Genomic DNA, 14692 nt, shown 5'->3' with positions numbered 1-14692 from the left:
ACATTTATAAAGCAAAAGGTTTTACATAAAATATAAATTTCTGGCTTCTGTTGAAAAATTGTGAACATGAGCCCTGCATTTCTGCAGCTGCCATGGCCCCCGTGAGTAATGGCTTCCCCTTTAGACAGGGTGTGTCCCTTAAGACAGTCTGCCGCCATCCCTACCCAGACAACTTTACTGGCCCCTGCAGGTGTTTTTAGTTTGCGTCCCCGCTTTAGGACTAGAATTAGCGCAGTTTCATCAAAATGAAAAGTGAGGGGTTTTTTCCATTATAGTTCAAGTGATGGCAGGTCCATGACTTAATCTATGACTCTGACTTATATATTTAATTCATTACAAGCAGAAGCCAAGAAGGACACATGGAGCTTTGCAGGGATGCTCGCAGGAGGGAACCAAAGAATTCTGGAACTGCTTATGGTAATTTGACATATAACTCAGAGACTAATTGTATCAGGTGAGGCAGCCTGATACAATTTAGTCTCTGTTCCAAGTTAATAAGCTTCCATCACATAACTTTCTTTGTGAATATCAAATGAGCATCCTCTGGAAAGCAAAGCCTCAAAATGTCACGTTGCTAGGGAGGAAAGATTTGCACAGTGAGTCCAGAAGGATTTGTGTGGCATCTAGGCTTAGTGGTTAATCTTTAATTAACCGTCCTTAGTTTCTTTTTCTTATTAACCTTATTATTCCTTGCAGTCGGATCTAACTAGGGAAATGTTGTGAAGGAGTTGTTTTTATTTTTGCTTTTCAATAATGAAACACAAGCCCATGAACAGACGCAACCCTTTACAAATGGTGATCCCTCATGGTCATGAGGAAAATTCATTGCTTTGGGTGGATATAAACCATGCCAAATATCCCAAGTTGTTTCTTTTCTGAAAATAGCTCCCTTACACCTCCCTCATAATGCTGATTTTTCTAATTTTACAGAAGAGAAAACAGAGGCTGAGGATATTTAAATGACTTGCACGGTGGGAGTACAGTGTAAGGAGTGTTGGAAGCAAGACTACACTTAGCTCTTTGACTCCTGCACCCTTGCACCAGAGGATATGTCCTTGCTCTCTTTTCAGGGATTCCTAAATTTTAAAATAAAGAACTGAAAAGGGAAATGATCACTATGAAAGTAAGGATATTGTGACATCTAGGATAAAGAACATGTGTATGATCTAGAAGGGATATACAGGGGTTTTCTCAACTGGGGGTAGTTCGCGTTACCATTATAAATGTTTACAAAGTGAATGTAATCTTTCCCTAGGACTGTCCCAGTTTAAGCCTCAAACTAGGTTAAATGATGAATAGTACCTTTTTTCATGCTCTAACGGGTTCTGTTTTAGATGATAAATTATATGTTCAGCTCTTATACATTTATGTTTAATGCAGTTTTTTGTTGGGGGGAGGCAACTAGGTTTATTTATTGTTTTCTTTTTTTGATGGAGGTACTGGAGATTGAACCCAGGACCTCGTGCATACTAAGCTCATGTTCTACCACTGAGCTTTTCCCATCCTCCCTCTTTAAAACATATAATAAATGTACATAAAACAAACTGTTATGTATGTTTATTATATGTCAAAAACTTTTAAAGTTAAAAATACATGTATCAGGAAGTCTGACCTATGCTCAGGAGGCCAAGGCCAGCCCGGGGAACCTTATGTTTGCCCTAGATTCATGATTACTGCACAGACCACAGTGGCTGTGGCTGTGATTCAGGTGTGGACTTCCAGAGCAGAGAGGGTGGTGTCCCATCTTGGTTTTCTGGGGGCTCCTGTGGCATGAAATAGTTATCTCTGTTCCTTTGTCCTACCTGTGGCTGGTGAAATGGTGTATCCCTTGGTCACATTTGTGAAGGTCAGTCAAGATAATATGTGAGAAAGTGCTCTGTAAACTGTGAAGATTTTTTTCTACATAGAGCGGCAAGAGTTCCCTCAATCCCTAACTCGGCAGGACCCAGCATCACTGCACTGGTACCTGTCAGTTAATCTTCCTATAATGCAGTCTTCTACTTAGAAACTTTGTATAGCTCCTGAAGAATGAAATCTAAACTCCTAAACTTGGCATCCAACCCACCACAAACCAACCCCAACCAACTTTCCAACAGTTTTCTTGCTGTTCCTCTTCAAGGGCCACAGAACCAAATTCAACTGCAGGGTGGTCTAAAAATGTTGCTGCCTTTCTAACCTCATCTCACACTCCATTAGAATGCCTTTTTTCCTCTTCTCTCTCAGTCCCATTTTTGTGGACAGAATATTTGTCCTTTCCCCTTCCATTCATATGTTGATGCCCTAACCCTCACAGTGTGCCTATATTTGGAGATGGGGTCTCTACGGAAGTAAGGTCAAATGAGGCCATAAGGATGGGGCCCTGATCCAAGAGAATTAGTGTCCTTATAAGAGGAGACACCAGCGAGTTCTTGCTTTCTCTCCTTGCACACCCTCAGAGGAAAGGCCATATGAGGACAAAGGAGCCATCTGCAAGCCAGGGAGAGTTCTCACCAGAAACCGACCCTGCAGGACCTTGATCTGGGACTTTCAGCCTCCAGAACTGTGAGAAATTAATCTGTTGTTTAAGCCACCCAGTCTATGGTATTTTGTTACGACAGCTGGTGCAAACTAAGATACCTTCCTTGGACTAACTCTTTCCTCTGCATATATAAAACCTATCTATTCTAACCTACTTTTAATTCTTCTAGGATACCTATTTGTTTGATTTTAAACATCTCAAAGACCAACTCAAAGACCATGAAGCTTTCCTCAATTCTTCCATTTTATTTTTACTTCTTTTTTTAAGACATTTGATGTTCTACCCTTTATCAAACAATTTAGTACATGTTTTCTGACCTCCTTACTGGTAAGTTTTGGGCGGTAACTTCTGATTCAGTATTATAGCTCCACACTGCCTAGTGCAGCGCCTGGAACTTAAGTACACAATCTATGTTAGTTGAATGAGAGAACGAATGAATGAAAGAGAAAAAAAGAAATGGGATGAGAAATAAGAAACAAGCTGTATTTAAAGTTTAAAGAGGAAGCAGAGAATTGAGATGTGGTATCAATAAATGGTGAGAAATAAGGTAAATCTTCAGTTTAGTGATGCTTAAAATAAAACAAATAGGTATCTCAGAGGAACTAAAAACAGGAGTGGAATTTTTTCCCACTGAGGTCTGGCATATTGTTTGTCTATTCATTGGGGGTTTAACTTATTATTGGAGTAGAATTTTTGCTCCAGATTTGGAAAAAAGACCATAGGAATGAATTCAGCTGGTATGGGCAAACAGGCATTTTATGACTAGAGTCATAACCACAAATTAGAGCTCGGGTACCAGACCCAGGCAGGCCTGAACATTACCAGAGGGCTCAGAATTGGACATTCAGGATCTGTTCTTTCCCCATTGGTCTCATTCCTAGTTACCACCCCCTGTCAGAGTCTGCCTTATCTCCCACCTCTTCCTCACTCCCCAAATGTGGTTTTTAAATTTAATTTTTGAATGGGTAATATTCATATGGATCAACATGTTAAAACCAAAAATCACAACCTGGGTGATTACTCATGGTGATAAGGATAATGGAGCTCAGACCATTTTGATACCTCTGTCCAAGACTGAGCTGGAGGCTAGAACTGGGGTGGCACAGCAATCAGAAAGAACAAAGATTCTAGAACATTCTGCAGTTGCAGGGCCTGGCAGTCAGGACAGGGGGCCCAAAGCAGGGCAAACAGTGGACTTGGAGCAGCAGAAGGAGGCCTTTGGGGCTGCCCTGTGGGAGTTTCAGGAGGGGCAGGCTTCCTGGGTGAAGGGTAGTGGGGTGTGGGGTGCTCTCCAGTGCACCTGAGAGCGAGGGAGGGCCAGAGGGGAAAGAGGAGGTGGCAGAGTGGGAAGTGGTATGTCTTTAAACAACTGGACAGTGTTGTTTCAGGGGGAACAGATTTGATTAGAGGGAAAGTTTGGGTAACTCCAGCATTGCCCAGTTCCTCTTTTTCCTCAGAAGACCGGGTGCTTTGGTGAGATTAAACTGTCACTGTTGAAGCAATAACTTTGAATGTTTTTCTACAACTAGGCATTTTTCTTGGGGGAGAAGAAAAAAGCTTTAAAATAAAATTAGAGCTTTATATTGAGAAACAAAATACGTAGAGAGTCATTTGGTGTTTTACTTGCTATCTTTAAAATGAAACTCCTGAAAATAGTTCTCGATGCAGCGCCTCCCCAAACCTCTGAAGCTGCAGACATGGGAGCATAGTCCTTGCAGATGAGAGAACTGAACAGGTTACTCTTCTTCCCCTTTTAGGATCCAATGGAGGATTCTAGGAAGGGAGGGTTAATTAGGGAAGGTATTTGCTAGGAGGTTCTGGCTTTACCTAAGTGATGTGCTTAAGGTCAAAGTCAGAATCTCCCTCTGGTTGGAAACCCACAGCAACCACTTAGCAACCTCGGGCCTTTTGTAGCCCCCTTTTGGAGGTGAAACATGTTCAGAATTCAGGGTCTTGTTGTATTTTTTTCCTGCCAGATTTTAAAAGAGGTCCCTAGAAGCAGGTGCTGCCCTTGCCCCCCATTCAACCAGATGGACAGACTGGGAAGCCCCTGGAAGTCAAGCCTATACCAGCAGCCCCCTCACAAAGAGGGTAACTCCGGCTAAAAAGCCTCAAACATGAAGGAAGATCCCACTTGCTAAGGAAAAATTACCTGGCTTGGGTATCTAGATTGCTCTGTGTCTTGAGTGTACATGAAGACTATTATCTCCCCCTGCCCTCAGGATAAACATCACTCAGCAATTCCCTGTGTGAATTTGAGCTTCATTTATTTCATACTGTCAATTATGGTGCTGGGCCCTTTCTGACATTTTGCTATGAACTTCTAACTCACTTCTAACTTGCTGAATGCCACGCTTTTCTGACTGTTCTAGCTTTCTGTGAAATGCACAGGAGATGTCTGTAGGTTTGGCAAGTTTCTCCTCGCCCTCTTCTCCACACTCTTATTCTGAAAGTGTACATTCAGCATTTGAGAGCCTTTAGTCATCTTCCCTCATAGCCCCCTTAAACACACTTGTACTTACACTTTTTATGAAGTTAAAAGTTTTATTTTCAATCAGATCACTTAGAAGGACCACATCTAGCCTTAACCTTTGTCAGATATCCCCGAAAATCTCAACTTTTATTTTCTTTGAAGCTTTGATAATGCTGTTTTTATAAATGCATGCCACGTCTGAGAATCAGTTTTTTTTTTTTTAATCTGAACTTATTTTTCAAGTACAGCAGTATGAGAATTGGGGGTGGGGGAAAGAGCACCAGAAACTGAAGGGCTAGAAACTAGAGTTGGAGACATTCTTTGAAATAAACAGAATAAAAATTCTTTCATTTCTTTCACATTTTACAAATATTGTTTTGGGCATCTACCATTGTTCCAGGCTCCGAGCAGGGAATAAAACAGACCAAATCCTTGCCCTCAGGAAGCTTAAGTTGTACTAAGAAGGAGACAGATATAAATTAAGGAAAACACAGTAGAGATGGAGTATGGGGAGTGTTTACAAGTTTAAAAAGGTGGTTTTTGAGCAGTCTTGAAGGAGTTAAACTAAGGTGCTGTGCTGACATCTGGGGGAAGAGTCCCCTGTGCAGGAAACAGAAGCAAGTGCACAGGCTCCTGGGGAAGCATCCCTGGAGAGAACAAGCAACAGGGAGGAGAATCTGGTTGGAGCAGCAGGTGGTAAGGGTACAAAAATAAAGGGAAGGTGTCAGAACCTTCAGAGCCTTGTTGGATATTGTAGGTACTGTGGCTTTTACTGTGATGAGATGCGAAGCCAGAGAAGTTTCAAACAAGGAAGGACAGCATCTTATTTAACAAGTCCACTCTGGATACTGGGTTGAGAAGGGAAGGGGGCAGGTGTAGAAGAGGAGAGACCAGCGAGGAGATCACTGCAGTCATCTCTTCCAGAAATTAATAAAAACTCCGTTTGATTGGTTTACCAAAAGGGAAGAAAATGTGCTTGCAGAACACACACACACACACACACACACACACACACACACACACACACACACACACACACACACACACACACACACACACACACACACCCCAATTGTTTTTTGGACGTTTAATTTGCAAGAAAAACAAAACTTGGCAACTACTCTGCTACCACGTCTCCTCCAGATACAGAATAGGTTTGGGAGTCCTAGAGAGCTAGGTCTTCATTTTTTTTTTTTCTCCTGAGCGACTGATGAACCTAGCAGGGTTTGGTCAGTGTGATTAAGAATGAGCCTTTATGGGTCTGCATAGGATATCTGCCCCTTCCCATTTCCCGAAATTGTCCCAGTGCTTGGTAGAAATACAGATTCCTGGGTACTACCCTTTCATTACGTATAGAATGAGTCCCAGGGAATATATACTTTCAGCAAGAAAACAAGGGGATTCTTACGACTTGGAAGATGGAAAGTGACCTAACTCTAACCTTCCCACCTTTTGCACACCTTTTCGGGTTTGCGGCGCACCTGGAAAACGTTGCAAGGCGCCCGTGCAACCGGCAGGTGGCGCTACGTGACCGTGAGCTGCAGAATGCTCCTGTCCTTCAGGGATAAGTGAGAGGCTCCAGAACGGGTCCGTATAGTGCTGGGGCCAAACCGCCACCGCTTATCCCGGACGGAGAGGCGCGCACAAATAAAGAGAGTGGGGCGCGGCCGGTCGCCCGGCTTCATTTTAGGTTCCTGTGCATCTTAAGCCGTCCCTAGTCGGCTTCTAGGGCTACCGGGGTAGAAAGACGCAGCCCTCTCTCCACGGGCATTGAGCACGCAGAAGCCCGCAGCGCGGGGCTGCGATACCCGGCCGTCTCGCTCCGCAGGACATTAGTCCAACCCGGCCAACCCAGGTACCGGGCTCTACTACGGATTCTCCTCCGGGAGCATCGGACTCGAGAATGGCCCCTTCTCATTGGTAGCCGGACGGGGGGCCCCACCCCTTTTCGTACAGTTCTCATCTGTGACTGGCTGTCGGGCCCCGGCTGGCCACACCTCCTCCCCTCGCACATACACAAGAGTCACGCGCCTTTCACTTGGAAACTTGGCGTGCTAAGAAGGACGCTGGCCCGCCTCTCCCCACCCACCTACCTTGCCATTGGTCTGCGGCGCGGCTCACGGCTACGCCCCCCATTCCAGCCCCCTGGCTGGGAGGGCCGGCATCCGCTCATGATTGGCTGGTCGGTCTGCCTCTCGGGGGAGCGGCTTGCACTGCCCCCTCCCCTCTACCCCCTCCCGCGAGCCTCGAGGTTCCACAGCTGGCCCAGGCCGAGTCAGTGTCAGTCAGGGAGGCGGACTGCTGAGCACTGGTTGCGGACACCGCATTGCAATCTCGCCCAGGGGACGGTGCCTGTGCTCGCGCCGCCGGGTGGGAAGGATGAAGCCGCAGCTGGAGCAGCCACCCTATGATTGGCTGTGGCTCTTGTAAACCCGAAGTAAAGATGGCGGGCGGGCAGGCAGCCGCCGCACTGCCCACTTGGAAGATGGCGGCTCGCCGCAGCCTCAGCGCCCGCGGCCGGGGGCTCCTGCAGGCGGCCGCGGGGCGGCTGCTGCCGCTGCTACTACTGAGCTGTTGCTGCGGCGCGGGCGGCTGCGCAGCGGCGGGCGAAAACGAGGAGACGGTGATCATCGGGTTGCGGCTAGAGGACACGAACGACGTGTCGTTCATGGAAGGGGGGGCGCTGCGGGTGAGCGAGCGGACCCGGGTCAAGCTGCGGGTGTACGGGCAGAACATCAACAACGAGACATGGTCCCGCATTGCCTTCACCGAGCACGAGCGTCAGCGCCACAGCCCCGGCGAACGCGGGCTCGGGGGCCCCGCGCCGCCGGAGCCGGACAGCGGCCCCCAGCGCTGCGGCATCCGAACATCAGATATCATCATCTTGCCCCATATTATCCTCAACCGCCGTACATCGGGCATCATTGAGATCGAGATAAAACCGCTGCGCAAGATGGAGAAGAGCAAGTCCTATTACCTGTGCACGTCGCTCTCCACGCCAGCCCTGGGCGCCGGCAGCCCGGGGTCCGCGGGTGGCGCCGTCGGGGCCAAAGGCGGCTCGGGGGTGGCCGGGCTCCCACCGCCCCCTTGGGCCGAGACCACCTGGATTTACCACGACGGCGAGGACACCAAGATGATCGTGGGCGAGGAGAAGAAGTTCCTGCTGCCTTTCTGGCTGCAGGTGATCTTCATTTCTCTGCTCCTGTGCCTGTCGGGCATGTTCAGCGGCCTCAACCTGGGACTCATGGCCCTGGATCCGATGGAGCTGCGCATCGTGCAGAACTGCGGCACAGAAAAGGAGAAGAATTACGCCAAGCGCATCGAGCCCGTGCGCAGGCAGGGCAACTACCTGCTGTGCTCGCTGCTGCTGGGCAACGTCCTGGTCAACACTACGCTCACCATCCTGCTCGACGACATCGCCGGCTCAGGCCTCGTGGCGGTGGTGGTCTCCACCATCGGCATCGTCATCTTTGGGGAGATCGTGCCCCAGGCCATCTGCTCCCGGCACGGCCTGGCTGTCGGGGCCAACACCATCTTTCTCACCAAGTTTTTCATGATGATGACCTTCCCTGCTTCTTACCCGGTCAGCAAGCTGCTGGATTGCGTCCTGGGCCAGGAAATAGGCACCGTCTATAACCGGGAAAAACTGCTGGAGATGCTACGGGTGACAGACCCCTACAACGACCTCGTTAAGGAGGAGCTGAACATAATCCAAGGGGCTCTGGAGCTCCGCACCAAGACGGTGGAGGACGTGATGACTCCTCTCCGGGACTGTTTCATGATCACCGGCGAAGCCATTCTGGACTTCAACACCATGTCGGAGATCATGGAGAGCGGCTACACTCGCATTCCAGTATTTGAGGGGGAGCGCTCCAATATCGTGGACCTCCTCTTTGTCAAAGACTTGGCTTTCGTGGATCCAGATGACTGTACTCCCCTGAAAACCATCACTAAATTTTATAACCACCCCTTGCATTTTGTTTTCAATGACACCAAGTTGGACGCTATGCTGGAAGAATTTAAGAAAGGTGGGAAATTTTGGTATCTTTCATTCGCTTGCTCTTTCTCTCTCCATTCCTCCTTCTTGCTTAAATCCTCTACCCTCAGACCAACCCCCTAAGGCGAGTTGACCGGAATTTCTCCTCTTTTTAATTGCATGGTTGAAAGGGTGGCATGGATTTGAGGATGGATTGAACTAGTATGTGCTTCTAGGTTCTGTAAAAACACAAGACTGCCGTCACTTGCTTTTTCCCATATCAAAAAGCAGGCTTCCTATTTTCTATGCATGGTGCTCTCTTCTGCACTCTGGTCTTGAGAAGTCTGCTGCATTCATTGCCTGGATTCTGAGCGGGTAGATGAAAGTAGGGGACCCCTGATGCCATGCTGTGCCATTTGGTTGACATGTGCTAATTGCAGGCATTTGGAAAATGTTTAAATAGGTTTTCTAAACCCAATACAATCACGGACGTTTCAGAGATTGGAAGGGCATTTTCAATAGCTTTTGTTCTGGATTGTCTGGTGGCCTGTGGGGTGGGGGCTGGGGGTAGGGAGGGAGATTAAGGTCTGCTTTTGAGAATAGGGCTGGAGTAAGCCAGGTATCACCAAAAAAATTCACTCATTTAGATGACTTGCCTTAGCTAGAAAAGAGGGTTTTTTTTTTCTTTAAACTAAAGTTATTTGTCAATATGTTAACTTGGAAAGACTAGAGGTAAGTTAACCCTTTATGAGATTCTCTCTTGCTTTGCTCTCTTCACTGTTTGTGTTTACCTGACAACAAATAAAATCTCCCAAACCAAGTGTGGTTTGGCAGAAACCTTGGACCTTTAGCAATGGGATAGATTCCTCTGTTGTGGTTTATTTATTTCTTGAGTCTCTGGTTTAAAAGTGCTCTTTTTAACCTTGATCGCCTGGAACATTAAATTGAAGTATGTCTCCAAGTCAGTGCTCGCTGTTCCAGGGAGTTTTAAGAGGGAAAAAAGGTGCAGAGAGTGTGGGGTGCTCACCTTTCTTGCATTGTGGTGTTTGTGGTTTGTTTTACTATGTAATAAACAGATCAAGAGCAACTCAGACTATCACTTCTGAAATTCTGCTTTTAAAAAAATTTCCAGTAAATGGCTAGTTTTGTTATTTAAAAACCAAGGGATACTGAGTTTTAAAATTGCTGTGATGCTGGTTGGTGCGTGTTCATGTATTAAAATACGTATGTAACCTTTAACGAACTGATGCTCCTCAAAACTAAGTTTTCCTTCTTCAAATAGAATTTTGATCACTGGTGTGGTCTCTCCACTGAAGAAGGCCACGTGTAAGTGGTGACAGCTCACTGGATGTGATGATCTGAACATAGAGTGTGTAGTTGTCCCAATTCCATTTTCCTGCCTGAATGGTGTCCTCTCTGGAACGGAATCACATTGCAGTAATTTTCAGATAAAGGAATAGAGCAGAATGTGCTTCAGAGATTGCTAATTTGCATGTAAAAGCAGACAGAGATTCTTCTGGATTCTTAAACAGTGAAAAGAAAATGTCCATTATCTCTAGGTGACAAAACTTCTTTTGGGGGTGTCATTATTCTCTCACAACTAAATTGTTATTTAGAGCATCTGAGCAGTGTCTCCTTTCATTTGCAGTAGTATCTGTAATACAGAAGAAAATCTTGAAATGCTTGAACATGCCTTTGAAATACTTTGTTTTCTTTCTGTTGCTAAATTTCCCAATATTGATACAGGTAATTTATTCTTTTTTTTTAATTATTCAGAATTTTTGCATATCTACTAATGGATTGAAAGCACTGGGGTGTACTCCCAGCTGAAGTCTTTTTTCCACTTCTGTATCTTTTTTATTTTGAGAATTTAGTTCTGTACCTCACAACTCATTAGTCCTGCCCCTAACTCACAATTTCAAAATTTGCATTATTTTGAAATTTGTTTTTGATTGTCCTTGAACAGTTTTCCTATGATTTATTTTCACTGGGAACTCCCCCCACCTCCCACTTCCCAAATTGCCTCTCACAGTATTTTCTTTGAAATGTATCCTTTGAGTGATTGAATTGCTAATATTTTCCCATTAACTCTTAAAAAAAAGTAATGCACAAGATTTTATTTTTGTCCATGATCAGAATGATTTATTTGGTTAAGAAGATAGTACAAGTTAAAGGTACATTCAAGCTAGTGGCATATTCCAAAGAGCAGGCAAAGACAGTTGTTTGCAAGTGGGAAGTTTAAGCCATGATCTTAAAAGGATAGAGTGGGTGCTTGTTACTTAAAGTATACGAATAATTGATTTTTCACTGTCTCTTTCTTGATCTGTTTTTCATGAGTTTGGCCACTTTAACCTTACTAACAGCTGTGGTATTTCTTTCTTCTGTGTTAGTTAAAATACTCCACCTGATTTTTTTTTATTTCTTTCTCATTTTCTAATTCAATTATGAAATAATGTGAACAGTCAACCTTCTCTTGTTTTTCTCTATTGAATAATGCTATGTGGGGGTGGTTTGAAGACTTTCTTCTTCTCTTTTCCTCTTTCTCCTAACAATACCAATTGTAACTCCCCCAAACTGGTTAGATCTTTAGTCCACATCTCATTGAAAATTACCCTTCCCAATTAAGAAATGTCTGCATTCTTGAAGCCTTTCCTATATACAGCTCGACAGCATTAGTCTGACTTATTCTTTACTAACAAGGGGGAAGTCTCTGTAATGTGGAAAGAAATGAAAAGCTACCTTTGCATAGTGTATGTAAATACCTTCTTTCTAATGATTGGAACTTTTTGCCTGGCTACCAGGGAACTCATAGTTTTACCTGAGGTGGGAAGACAGTTATTTTGATCACTGATATTTTGATCACTGAAATAACCAGTTTCACAGTTAGCTTATTATTATTACTCACTTACTTCCTCCATACCAGGTACAGGGCTGAATGCGTTATATATGATTCACCTTGTTTAAATCCTATGATAGTTGTGGGAAGCATTATCTCCATTGTACAAATGAGGACATTGAGGTTTAGGTGAAATGATTTGTTCAAGGTCACTCAGTAATTTGTTGATACGAGGTTTTAACTGAGGTCCGTGTGACAGCCAAACCTGCCCTCTTAACCACTGTGTTATGCTGAGCCTCTTGGTCCTGATTTTGCATTTCTATTTTGAGTGTGAGGTTTGGTCAAAAAATTGCCTCAAGGCTTGCTAAGTGGATTTAAACATATACATGGCCTTAAACCCAGTGCTTCTGTGAAGTTGTACCTAACAACAGTTGGTGATCCTAAATCTGAACAATTCCGTTTCCAGTATTTCCGTGTCCAGCATCAAGGTTCACTTTGAAAATGTTTTATGCTAACACTGCCCTGTGCTACTGCAGTGGATGACTCTCCAACTGTTTTCCTAAGAGCTAAAGTGTGTAGTCATGTTTCACTCTTAGTTTCTTATTGGTTTGTGTTGCAAGAGTGACCCAAACCCAGTTTTGTGTTTTAGTCTTGATTTTATTTACATCCTTTGTAGCCACTTCTGTGCTAAATGGTTGCCAGGGAGCATCCTGTCCAGCCCTGCCCCTCTGCGCTCCAGCCATCCATCTTTCTCTTTTTCATTTGTTAGTTTTGTAGTTACTTATACATCTAAAAAAGAGTAAAAGTAAAACCCACTAGAGGATTATGAGAATTTTAGAAAAACCATCTAAAGCAAAATAGTGCAGAGGAAGGAAAAGTTAAATGAAATGTTGCTACCTCTGTGTGTAGAAGGTGCGCTAGAGGCTCTCCAGACACCTGACAAAATCTTCCTAACAAAAGGCGGTGGGCTCTTAGCCACCCAGTTGTCTAGGCTGGGGTTGAATTTGCAGAATTAGTAACCAGTTGCTGTTTGCTTTGCTTTGTTTCTTTTAGCTTTGTAACAATTGCATCCCACCACTGCAGAACTCACTGTTTTACAGCTGCTAGAGACTTAGGCTGTTTTCTAGCTTTATTTAAACTAGGAACAGGTAGGCTCACCAGATGACGCTCTTTAAGGGAATGTAATGTGTAACTTTCACTTAAAACATTAGGTGTACAGTTCTCTCTTCCTGTAACACCAGTCTTTCCATATTAATGTGCTGAGAGTTTAACATGAAAACCTTTTCCCCTCACCAGATAAAGTGTTTCACTTGCCCAGAATCTAGGAGGATGTTTTTATTGGTGTTTAGAGGAATGAATGGTATTGGGGGTGGAGGGGTGAATATATTTGTTTCTATGATCTTGTATATTTATTAATTTTGTGCAATAACACATGTTAAACTATTATAATTTTTGCATATTTTTGGAACATCATTATGTTTCTATTTCAGGTGGTGTAGAATCAGAGCTGGAAGGCAGGCAGCTCATGGATCATCTAGTCCAGTGTTTGTGAAACTTCGCAGATGATAAGACTCACTTGGATCACTTATTAAGAATTAGTCCCTAAGCCTCACTCAAAGACCTCCTGAACCAGAATTTCTGGGGAAGGGGGTTTGGGATCCCATATTGTTAATAGTTACTGTGAGGTTAATTCTTACAATTAGGTGAGTTTAAGAAACATCGGTCCAGTCAACCTCTTAAATAGGGAAAGTGACCCCTGAGGAGAGGAAGTTAGATGACTTGCTTAGGGCTGCCCACCTAGCTGGTAGCATCAGCAAGACTGGAACCTGTGTCCCTGACTGCCCTGGAGTTCTTTCCATTCTAATAAGCCAGCCTTCTAGTTCCACGTTAAAGGTACCTTTAAACTCTTCTTGGAGTTAAAGGCAACTGCATCACTGAAAAAGCAAATATTCAGGTTTGCCATTGGTTTTTATTTGTCGTGTGATTTTGATGTTAATATGTTTGATATCCAGGATTCAAGCCATCTTTGACAGGCATTTCGTTACATAGAAAATAAGTCTGAATGTGTGAGCTTGTTTTATTAGTTTACTTTAATTGAGCTTTTTACTCTGCTAAGGTTAGACTATGAGGGTGTTTTAGGAAATGGGTATTGATATCTAGACTGTTTAAAGCCTCAGGTAGTTAAATGTAAGGTACTTCTTTTTCTTTTGAGTTAACTTGTTTTAGATATCCCTGAATGATTTTTTTTGAGGTGGGGTGTTTCTTCTGTGAGAGTGATGAAGACTGGATTGGGGACTATCAGCTGAAACTTATTTGGCTCTTTCAATTTTTGTTCAAGGTGCACATCTGCGAAATTTCCACTGAAATATTCATCAAAGCATTTGTCCCATTCATGCATCTAGGTACCTCTTTTTTCAGGGTTTTTTTTTTTTTTTTTTTTTTTTTTTAATAATGTAAGCTAAACTCTTAGAGAGGATCATGTCTCATTTTTGGAGGTTGTGTTAGTATCACCAAAGCCTGAGTATAGCCTTTTAGTTTGGGAGACACCATTGTTGAATACCAGTTCTGACTTAGTATGATCTGGATGGAACAGGAAAGGACCTCGTTCTGCTTTTTCTCTTGGTTTTTATGGGGATTACACACCATCTACCTCCTCCCCTCCAAGGGCCTCAGAATTATTTCAATTCTGAAACATTCCAAATACTATGAGGGACCGGTTAATTTCATTCGCAAACTTAAACACAATTTAAAATATTATTAACCAGGAATATGCACAAAATAGCCTTGAGCCAACATAATATTTTATGGTTTTATTTGCTCTTAAACTACTTAAACCTTTAAGAACAAGCCTCTGGACTCTAATTAGAAGTTTACAGTACTTTAGTTATG

At 44.0% G+C, this 14692-nt stretch overlaps 1 protein-coding gene across 6 annotated transcripts in view; it reads left to right on the top strand.

Moving 5' to 3' along the window:
- The first annotated feature begins 7242 nt into the window (after positions 1-7242).
- CNNM2 (cyclin and CBS domain divalent metal cation transport mediator 2) overlaps positions 7243-14692 on the top strand; it is a 122232-nt gene continuing 114782 nt past the window's right edge. Inside the window, exons 1-2 of one of the 6 annotated variants that reach the window (XR_004323810.1) lie at positions 7243-9019; positions 13294-13506. Coding sequence is in view for 3 of the 6 variants with exons in the window: in XM_032491018.1 (XP_032346909.1) it covers positions 7399-9019; positions 13294-13355 (1683 nt within the window). In the remaining 3 variants the exon portion in view is untranslated. Of the gene's footprint in view, positions 9020-13293; positions 14458-14692 lie in introns of those variants that run through there. The other 5 variants (XR_004323809.1, XM_032491018.1, XR_004323808.1 and 2 more) reach the window with 5 other exon arrangements.

This window comes from Camelus ferus, chromosome 11, assembly GCF_009834535.1.
Source record: "Camelus ferus isolate YT-003-E chromosome 11, BCGSAC_Cfer_1.0, whole genome shotgun sequence".
NCBI classification, from domain to species: domain Eukaryota; kingdom Metazoa; phylum Chordata; class Mammalia; order Artiodactyla; family Camelidae; genus Camelus; species Camelus ferus.
The sequence above is the reverse complement of the archived record's forward strand: the minus strand, read 5'-3'. Positions and strand labels throughout refer to the sequence as shown.